This window comes from Anguilla rostrata, chromosome 7 (assembly GCF_018555375.3).
Source record: "Anguilla rostrata isolate EN2019 chromosome 7, ASM1855537v3, whole genome shotgun sequence".
NCBI classification, from domain to species: domain Eukaryota; kingdom Metazoa; phylum Chordata; class Actinopteri; order Anguilliformes; family Anguillidae; genus Anguilla; species Anguilla rostrata.
Genome location: NC_057939.1, coordinates 12280108 through 12290791, shown reverse-complemented (window position 1 = coordinate 12290791; position 10684 = coordinate 12280108). Strand labels below are relative to the sequence as shown.

The 10684-nt window shown below is 53.9% G+C and overlaps 1 protein-coding gene across 19 annotated transcripts in view; it reads left to right on the top strand.

Moving 5' to 3' along the window:
• plekha5 (pleckstrin homology domain containing, family A member 5) overlaps positions 1-10684 on the top strand; it is a 166202-nt gene that overhangs the window by 60035 nt on the left and 95483 nt on the right. Inside the window, exon 4 of one of the 19 annotated variants that reach the window (XM_064342850.1) lies at positions 1856-2475. The exons of 16 other annotated variants lie outside the window; for them this stretch is intronic. In XM_064342850.1, the coding sequence (XP_064198920.1) occupies positions 1856-1871 (16 nt within the window). In that variant the 3' untranslated portion in view covers positions 1872-2475. Of the gene's footprint in view, positions 1-1674; positions 1784-1855; positions 2476-4157; positions 4331-10684 lie in introns of those variants that run through there. 2 more of the 19 variants (XM_064342849.1, XM_064342844.1) reach the window with 2 other exon arrangements.

Here is a 10684-nt window from a genome sequence, read left to right as displayed (position 1 = left end):
AGTGAGTGTTTTTAACCATGGAGTAGTGTTTTTAAAAAATTGGATTGAGTGTCTTTAACGCATGGAGTGAGTGATCTTTACCATGGAGTGAGTGATCTTTAACCATGAGTGAGTGATCTTTAAGCCATGGAGTGAGTGATCTTTAACACATGGTGAGTGATCTTTAACGCATGGAGAGTGTCTTCACTGGTGTGATCTTTAACACATGGAGTGAGTGATCTTTAACGCATGGAGTGAGTGATCTTTAACGCATGGAGTGAGTGATCTTTAACACATGGAGTGAGTGATCTTTAACACATGGAGTGAGATATCTTTAACACATAGTGAGTGATCTTTAACACATGGATTGAGTGATCTCTAACACATGGATTGAGTGATCTCTACCTGCAGGTGCAGACCTGGCTGATATTTCTCCTTGGGGGGCAGGTGTAGCTGAAGGCTGTGTCTGACTTCGCTTTACACGGGATAAGCTAGGCCCGCATCAGCACCCCTCGTCCAGGCTGGCCTGGACCCTGCCGGCCCAGACGAGCCTGGTGTACCGAAGCGTAGAGCGGGTGTCTAAGGCCGTGTTTCGCCGTTTTGTAGTCGTGTTACTGCGCTGTAAACCCCCCCACCCACCCCCCCACCCCCGCACTCCCCCTGCTTCCTGTCCTCCCGCTGAATCCCTGCATCAGCTCCCTCTCCTCGGGGGGTCTGCTCTCTCAGATGTGGATTAGCGGGATGCCGCTACGTTTATCCAGCGCCAGTCCGTCACGGCAGATGAGCGCACAATGCGCTGCGTCTCCGCTCCGGTTAAAGTGGAACATCCCGTACCCAGCATTCAGTGCGGCGCTTTCTAAGAACGCCGGGGTTGTTATTTCCGTGAATCGCGTCCAAAATGGTGTCTTCGGTTGACTTAACAAGGGAATTTCTGCGCCTCAGTTAATTTCTGAATTCTGTCAAAACAGTGGTCATATTTTGTGATATTGTGACTCACATTGTGCTGTGTACACTGTGTTTGGTGTATGAGAAAGCTGAAGTCTTTTATATTGTGGTAAGCCAAGGCTGTTGATGCTTTGCTGGCTAATTAGGCTGGTTCACATGAAGCTCCCCCTTGCTTCAGCGTGGAGCTGAATGACCAGGTGCTACTTTCGTAACTGCGGTTGAAGGTGATAAGAGAGATGAAACTGCTTAACCAGCATATTGATACTAGTCTGCGGATTGTACTTCCCGTGGTGTGTGGAGTGCATTCTGAGATGTGTGGTCTTCAGGCACGAGTGCATGCGTGTGTTTGTGTGTGTGCGTGCGTGCGTGTGTGTGTGTGTGTGTGTGTGTGTGTACGTGTGTGTGTGTGCGGTTCCTGTTGCCTGCCCCGCCCCCGTGCGCACAGACAGGAGGGAGGGTGTGACTAAAGCGCTCCTCGTGTGTTCGCTCCCCCCCCTGCTCTGCCCACATGCGTTTGTCGCCATTGGCAGCGGGTGGCCAGGTGTGTGCGTGCGTGCGTGTGTGCGTGTGTGTGTGTGCGGGAGGGGCGGGAGGGGCGGGGCTGGAGCTGAGCCGCTGTTCTCCGCCTCGGGCGCACTGGATGGGGACGTGTTGGCGTGTGTGTTGTCACTGAGGGATGGATTAGTCTCGCTAGCTCTGCCCGTCACTCCCTCCGAGCCACAATCTTTATTTCATTTTTTTCCTTCTAAGTTCTGCACGCTACAAAAGGGTTGTGTGGAACACGGTCGCCATGGCAACGGCAGCGGGGGCCAGTTCGCCTCTCCGAAAGGGCGGCCCGAGGTAGCGTTGCTCATGGCGACCGAACACTCGTGCCCTCTGTCTCCCGCTGCATCTCTCTCCCTTGATCTGGCTCTCCCTTTCATCTGAGCAGAGCGCCATTGTTCTGAAACTCCCCTTCGGGGGTTCGGGGTGAGCGGGGTCCTTTTACAAACCCGCGAAAGAACAGACAGCAGCGGCAAGCCTCTCCGCCCAGCCTCCCCCTCATGTGACCCGCAGCTCAGACACGGCGCTCAGCTTGATTGGCTGGTAAAGCTACACGCTGGGCGACAGCTAGCGCGCGGCTAACTGGTGCCCTGCTAACTGGAGCCCGGCTAACTGGAGCCCTGCTAACTGGAGCCCGGCTGTCTGGAGCCCGGCTAACTGGAGCCCTGCTAACTGTAACCTGGCTAACTGGAACCTGGCTAACTGGAGCCCAGCTAACTGGAGCCCTGCTAACTGGAACCTGGCTAACTGGAACCTGGCTAACTGGAGCCCGGCTAACTGAAGCCCAGCTAACTGGAGCCCTGCTAACTGGAGCCCTGCTAACTGGAGCCCGGCTAACTGGAACCCGGCTAACTGAAGCCCAGCTAACTGGAGCCCTGCTAACTGGAGCCCGGCTAACTGGACCCTGGCTTACTGGAGCCCGGCTAACTGGAGCCCGGCTAACTGGAGCCCGGCTAACTGGAGCCCTGCTAACTGGACCCTGGCTTACTGGAGCCCTGCTAACTGGAGCCCGGCTAACTGGAGCTCGCTAACTGGAGCCCGCTAACTGGACCCGGCTAACTGGAGCCCGCTAACTGGAGCCCTGCTAACTGGAGCCCGGCTAACTGGAGCCCGGCTAACTGGAGCCCGGCTAACTGGAGCCCGGCTAACTGGAGCCCGGCTAACTGGAGCCCTGCTAACTGGAGCCCGGCTAACTGGAGCCCTGCTAACTGGAGCCCGGCTAACTGGAGCCCTGCTAACTGGAGCCCTGCTAACTGGAGCCCGGCCCGTGCGGCCGATGGGCTGGCTGCGCCACGAGCCGCTTTTCAGCAGGAGTCCAAACTGGCCGCCAGGATGAAGTGCGGCCGGCCCGAGGGCGCGGAAGCTTCTGGAGCGCCGCGGGCCTACAGGCTGGCGCCTAGTAACGCCGCCCCGCTCCCGCGCGCTGCCAGCGGGAGGCCCTCCCAAGGGACGCCGGGCGCTCCTTTATTCACCGCCCCGGTCCCGCTGACCGAGCGCCAGGGCGCCTGGTAACCAAGCGAGCGAAACAAAGCGAAGAAAGAGCGCGATGCGTGCGGATAAACATTTGATGGATTTATTTGGGTCGACGCTGAGGCGATTCTCCGCTGCCTGGTGCGCCTGCCAGGCCGAGCGGCCACAGGGGGCGCTGTGTCCCTGTCATACGGCCATGCAGAGCACACCCCCCCCCCCTAAACTGAGCCCTTTATCATCATCATTTTCCTGCTAGCGTTTCTGTAACGGTGTTCTTACAGTGAATGTTAAACATTTATGTCGTTGTGTATTGCTACTGGGCTAGGCTGAGTTGGAGAAATACATTTTAAACAGAAAGCCCTGACCTTTGGGTCATTCATAGTATTATTACTTCTACTTTTTTTTTTTGTCTTATGGATTCCTGCACAAGAGGAACTGAAAGCGGAATGAAGCGCTCGGCGGTGTTCATCAAGGTCAGGCAGCCGCCGGAGCGCTAGCGTCAGTGGGAGAGCGCTAGCGGGCTGGTGAGGAAGAGTGTGGGTGTGCTGTTATTCAGTGCGTTCCAGTGCTACGGTCTTGGAAGTTCCAGCAGAACTCTTGCCTGTTTCTGCAGAGTAGGTGCCGTCAAGCCGGGGCTAGTGTGTACTGGGTCCCTCACAGGCTTAGCTTTAGCAGCCTGTCCCCCACTCGATCCGTCCCTCGCCTCAGTCGGTTTAGCCTGTGCTCGTAGCGCCGTGTAGCCGTGACCCAGTTAGCGTTCGCTGACTCCATTCCCTGCACCCCCCCCCGCTGGTCTGGGTTCAGCTCCAGATTCAGAGATGTGCGGCTCCAGCCAACACCCGGGGGCCTGGAGGAAATGGGACGGGTGGGGGGAGGCGTCCCGGCCCCTGTCCCTGTCTCCGTCCCCGTCCCCGTCCCGCTCCCCCAGCGCCCCTCCAGACAGGGCAGATCGATACCCATCACTGGTGCTGTGGGTTCACGGCACCGGTCGGCGGCGTGAGATTGGATTCCCCCCCCCGGCGAACGTGCGCGGCGGCCGTATCGGATTGGGAGAACTAGGCCACCGCGCTGGCGCTGATGAAACTGTAGCCGCTCTTAATTGGCTACTGAGCATGCTCCTCACCTAGGCTTGCGTGAGGTTGCAGCAGCAGCAGCAGCTCAGCTCAGTCTCTCTCTCTCCCTATCGCTCGCTCTCGCTCGCTCTCTCGCTCTCTCTCTCACTCCGCGCGCGGCCGGCATCCAGTTCGGGGGCAGGAGGACAGATCAGAGCGGCGGTGCTTTTGTGGTGGTTGCCGTTGGCAGCAGGGGCTGGCTGCTCCCCCCGGTGTAGAGACGGGCGCTTCTGAAGACACCCCGCGCGGCGAGCGGGGCGACTGCACGGGCTCCTCCGCTGGTGAGCGCCACGGCTGAGCGTGTACCCCCCCCCCCGAGCGGCTCTGAGTTTGTGTTCGTCTGCGTGCCTTCCTGTGTGCGTGTGGAGGTGTGTGTGAGTACCTGTGTGTGTGTGTGTGTGTGTGTGGTGTGTGTGTGTGTGTGTGAGTACCTGTATATATGTGTGTGTGTGTGTGTGTGTGTGTGTGTGTGGGTACCTGTACCTGTATATATGTATACCTGTGCGTGTGAGAACGTGCGTACTTGCGTGTCTGTTTGTATGTGTGTGTGTACCTGTGTGTATATGTATGCCTGTCTGTGTGTGTGTACCAGTGTTTAAGTGTATGCCTGTGCGTGCGTGTGTATCTGTATGTGTATGCGTGCGTGTGTGTGTGTGTGTGTGTACCTGTGTGTATGTATGTGTACCTGTGTGTGTGTATGCCCCTGTGTGTGTGTGCGCGGGTGAACCTTTGTGTGTACCTGTGTGTGTGTATGCCGATGTGTGTGCGGGTGAACCTGTGTGTGTTCCTGTGTGTGTGCTGTTTCTGTGTTTGGGGCTCAGTGTGCTCTCCTCTGGCAGCGCTGTGTTCAGGTTGTTCAGGGGCTGCTGCTGGCTGGGGCAGTGCTGTAGCACACTGATGTGAGCAGCCACTCAGGGTTCTGACACACTCAGCCACTCAGTGAGTTCCCTGCGCCTCTATTGATTATGAGGGCTTTTAATTGCGCCCGTGTTGGTGTGCTGTGCTGGCGCTCTTCAGAAAGCAGGCTGGTTTGTGCGTACCCCGCTGTCTCACAGCTGTCCGTCCTTTCGAACAGGTGTGGGGGCCTCCCCGCTGGGGCCAGGTGTGACCGCTTACCCGCTTGTGATATTCTCTGCTTGGTTTGCTGCTCCCAGTAAAATTGTGCCGTTGCGCTGGGTGTCTTGCAGCGGGTAATGTACCCAGTAGGCATTTTGTTGAATGTGCAGAGAGGAATGTTAAAATGAGTTGTTTGGATTATATAAATGCTGTGTTACAGCTCGGTGGCCGCTGACAGCTCTTAGCGCCGCACAAAATAGAGAACAGTTTTGTTTTGAGTCACATCTCCTCCGTTTTTCGTACGTTTGAATGTAGACTGGATGTTTCGCGAAAGCCCACAGAATTTCTTTTCATGAAAGGCGGTCGCATTAGCTAGCGTTTTCCTGAACGTTAGCGATCGCACGCTGTTGTTCTAAAAGCCACGGACGTGCTGCTTTACGTTTCTCCAGCGGCGGCGTCGGCGCCGGTTCCTTGAGAACGCATTCCGGCTGTCTCCGCGACGCCGAAGCTGACGCTTATTAGCCGGAGAGGAGCTGACAGGGCTTTCTGTAGCCTCCTCGGGGGATAGCAGATTTCAGTGAAAAAATGTTACATAACGGAGCCTGTGTGCTGCGCTCCGGACCGACACCCGGCCGGATCAGGGGGGCAAGGCGTTTAAATAATCTCTGGTGTCATCATTTCGTCTGTCTCTTCCCCTCTCTCTCTCTCTCTCTCTCTCTCCCTTCCTCAGCTCCTCTCCATCTCTCCCTCCATCTCTCTCTCTCTCTCTCTCTCTCTCTCGCTCTGGTTCCGTCTGTGTGGAACAGATGCGCGCAATTAAAACAGAGAGAAAGAGAGCCGTCTCCAGCTTGTAATCGATTTGAAAAGTGAAACAATTTCAGAGTGAAGTGGGATTCAGTGCCGTGATTATTTCTCCTCTTCAGGCTGGTTGCAGAAGTGTGTGTTTTAGTGTGTGTGTGTGTGTGTGTTTTAGTGTGTGTGTATGTGTGTGTGCATGTGTGTGCATGTACGTGTGCGTGTGTACCTGCATGTGTTACATGCAAATCACATGTCGGACAGCTAATTAAATCTTTACTGAAGAGTGGTTTAATTAGCTAACACATAAGGACAAATCTGACTGTGAGGGTGGTGTAGCTGCTGTCTCATTGTACTGGTGTGCAAAAGCTTGTGGGCAAAAACAGAACATGTACTGTACAGGTATATGAGCAACACACACAGTCCAGGGAATGTCCCGTTTTCACCTGGAACAGGTGAGGACAGAGGAGGCGCAGAGCTGACTTCCTCCTTTTTAATCCTCTCACAATTCATTTACGCCCTTCCATGTTGGTCATCATGGTAAGCGGTGATTTTTATTTGTGTCTTCCTGTGTGTAAATAGCCTATCGCAGCAGCGTGTGCCTTTTCTCAGGCTAGCAGAGAAGTAGCTAATCCACAGCCTTTTTTCCCCCTGAAATCATCTCCCCTGGATGCAGACACTTAACTGGAATGCTCTTAGCCTCGTTTAGAGTCCTCGGGAGACCGTGAGCCGTTTCCTCAGCGTCTGCAGTGGCGGTACTGTAGGTAGTCGCTGCGCGGAGATTTTGCGTCGCTGATGTAGCGACTCCGAGAGAAGCCCGTTCCACCCGCGTGTGGACGTCTCCGAACGCAGCGGTGACCCGGTGTGGCTCCGCAGCCCGGTGGTACACTGGGACGTCAGTGGTGGGGGGGGGGGGGCATGTTTGGGGACGAGACAAGGCCAGGGAGAAGGTCTCACGCTCTCCTTCAGACGGGACAGCGTTTTACTGAAGGCTTCTGTCACCCGCCTGTCCTCTCTGCCTGTCACAGGGCAATACCGTTTCAGCAGAGCCCAGTACAGCTGTCTGTCAGCACCTAGCGTGCCACTGATGGACGCCATTTAAACGCTCAGTTTACGTAGAAGGGTGGCACAAACAGCCGCGTCAGTGACAAAGAATACGGGCTTTTTAAGGATGCCACACAAGCATCGCCTGCCATTTGGGGTGCGGCGTTCTGATTATCTTTGGAAATAGCCACGTACTGTCGCTTAATTGGAAAACAAAATAAGCCCCCTGTACATCGAAGTCATTTTCTCACACATGATAAATTATACAATGCCGAGAGTGTAAGCAGACTGGATTTGAATACACAGATAGGCTGCGTGTGTAATGCGCTCAAGCTGGTGTTCAATGGAGCGGGGACGGATTCCAGAAAAAGAGCAGCACCAAAGAAGGAAAATGAACTTACGCAGTGATTAAATGGCTGATACCCGGTTTGCTGAGGTGAGCAGATGCATATCTGTATTTCAGTCTGTAATTTAGTCCACTTGCCGTTTTTAAGAGGCCCTGTTTTTTTGGAATTTATGCATCACTTTTTGAAAATAGCTCCAGAATACTGAATGTTAATCTAATATTAATCTTCACTCCCCAGCCAGTTGTATACTGCGCACCAGAGTGGAAGTGTACATGTATATAATTGATATAGTTTATATATATCATGCACTATATACTATGCAGTTTGTTATATGGTATGTAAATGTTGACATGCTGCAGGATTAGTTTGACTAATTTTCTTGCACACCATGAATTAAACCTTAATTCTTTTCCAGAAGACCAGTGTTTTCGAAATGTACGTGGTTGTGTTTGCTTATCTCTCTGTGTGTCTGTGCTTGTGTTTTTATTATGTTTATATCTATCAGTGTGCGTGATTAAATATATGTCTGTAGGTGCAAGTATAAGTGTTTGACTGGACGTGATTAGATGTTTGTGTGTGAGTGTGTGATTAATGTGTGTGCGTGTGCATATGTGTGTGTGTGTGTGTGTGTGTGTGCGCCTGCATGTGTGCATGTGTGCCTGCATGTGTGCATTTGTGTGTGTGCGTGTTTTTGACTACGTGTGTGCGCGCGCGCGTGTGTGTACGTACGTGCATGCATGTGTGTGCGTGCGTGTGTGTGTGAGAGCGTGCGTGTGTGTGCGTGCGTGTGTGTGTGAGAGCGTGCGTGTGTGTGCATGTATGTGTGTGCGTGTGTGTGTGTGCGTGTGTGTGACCTGGTGCGCTGCTGCTTCAGGCAGTAATAAAGTAAGTCATTGCATGCTTGTGCTTGTTTAGAGCCCGTCGTCGTGTGTGTTGTGTGTGTGTGAGAGTGCGTGCGTGTGCACGCTGGCTCAGGAGAATGAAGCATGCAATCTGTGACGGTTTCGCCCTCACAGGTCTTATCGTCCTGTTGACCTCCTTGAGGCGATCGCAGTGGAGGAGAGCAAATCCCTCTGATCCCCACATCTGCCCTGTACTCAAGGCATCATGCAGCAGCCTGCCTCCCTACCAGCCGCCCTCTACCACATTAGACTACTGCTCCTCACACTCCCGAGCTGCCACACGCTGCAGACTCACACTTCCACGACCATGGGCAGCTATTCGCTGCAATGAATAAATGAATAATATTCAAGTAAGTGTGCATTTGTGTGTGTGTGTGTGGTATTCTACAGTAGTCAGTATTATTTTCAGCTCTTTCCCATTTTCTTGCCTGAATGTGATTACCAGCTTGATTTCTGACAAAGTGCTTAGAGATTTTCCTCTTGGGAGGGGGCGTAGTCTGTCTGTTCTTATGGAGAGACCCACCCTGTTTGCATTACAGGGTTCTGTTTTAATGAGCATTCCTGTAGTCCTGAAACTGTCTTCAGACAGACTCGGGTTCCAGAGCCCAGCCATGTAGATCCTTCACTGGTTATAGTGCTTCCTCCTGTAGGGAGCTTCAGGAAAGCAGAGGGTACTTTCACTGTCTGTCTTTCATTTCCCTAGAAGCCAGCACCTAACAAGATGGACTAAAATTCTCTCTGACAAACAGGGCTATTTCCCCGAGTAGTTAATGTGACTGTCATCACATGCGGTCGTCAGGGCTTTTAAAATTCTTCTCCGTGAGGGACCGCTTTCCTGGAAGAAAGAGAAAAGATCATTTTCTAATCACCGGTTTGGCCTGAAGTCGCTCTTCCCCTGTTTTTTTGTTGACGAGTTTTCGGAGGTCTCTCGTGGATCAGAGAGCAGCGGGCGAATCAGACGAGCTCTGCCCTCCTCCTCCTCCTCCTCCTCCCCCCTGCTGGGATCTACCTGCTCTGCAGCCTCCGCTTTCATTTCTCTCTTCCTCTGTGTGAAAAGTAAAAAAAGGAAAGACGTGCCTTAAACGAGCGCGGTCAGCTGAAAGCTCCCGCACTCCAAATCCCCGCGCTCGGGGAGAGAGGAACGGGCAGGAGGGCGGGGTCGGGCGAGTGCGCTTCTTCAGCCCCGCCACGGATCATAATCCCCCCCCCCCCCCCGATGATTTTACAGGGAGGCTGAGAAGCGCTGTTTTACCTGAGAGAAAGAGCTGACCGCGAGGTTCCCTCGGTGTTTAGAGGAGCTGTTTCTGGCTTAACAGGAGCTGTCTGCCGTGTGCCTTTGAACCTCCCGGTCATATCCAGTCGTACGTCCGTGGAAACCAGTCTAACCAAGGGCTGTTGGGTGAGGTGGAGTGTTCAAGAGGAGAAGGATGCTTCACGTCCCCGTGGGGGGGCAGCCATCCTGACAAGGAGTCGTTATCTTGGAATTGAATGTCTGGGTATGCAAATCGGGCATCGTGAATGCAAAAGCTGATGGGGAATCAGTTGATTACCAGAAGATGAAAATTTGTTGTTGGAAAAGATTGAAGGACTTTGTTGATACTTGTGGTTCAGCATCAGGAAAGCGGGTCTGGGTTAACGATGGGGAGCGTGGACAGTAATTGCCCTTTAATTGGCTCATTAGTATAGTAATGTATGCACAGCAGCATCGTTCCATATTCATGAGCTGGGGGGGAGGGGGAGAGAGGGAAATTGCTTAGTTACCGCTGTCAAACCCACACAGTTCCAGTGGTGCGTGTTGGCAGGGCGTGCCCAGGGAGGAAGTGGAATCTGATTGGCTCAGCCTGAGAGGCTTTCCAGAGAGATGGAGGCTGCGCGGGTTGCGTTAGCCTCGCCGCCGGAGACGCTCTCCTGGTTAGCGGGAACGGGGGGGTGGGGGGGTGTTAGCAGAGCCGCGCGTTCCCTCTGAGGCGGGAAAGAGGGATCCTGTCACCAGTAGCGTATCGCCATAGTTACATAATCCCGGCCAGCCGGAGTGGCACGTGCGGCCAATCACGCGAAGCGAGATGCGAGGAGCTCTGGGTTATCGCACGGACATCACACAATCCCCTCCCCCCCCCCACCACCGGAGCGCTGTGAGCGAGATGGGGGGGCTCTGGGTGTTTTTGTAGCTGGGGGGTGGGGATTTTTTCCACACCAGAATGCTTTACCATTGATGCCTGATGTTTTGACTTGCAAACGCTGGAATTTCAATCCTTAACGCTGACAATACGCTTTTTTTTCAAGCCCACCAAGAGAGGTGGAGCATGTCTGTGGAAAGCCAGCCTGCGTCTGTCCCCATGCAGGGGTTTTTTTTTTGGGGGGGGGGGCTGGTGTTATTGGCAGCTCTGTGCTGGGACCCCGCTCATCGATCCTGACTGTGTGAGCCCCTTTTGGGCTTCTCTCCTTCAGTCGCCCTTCCAGTTGAAACCTGGAGGGTAGGACACCCAGCCCC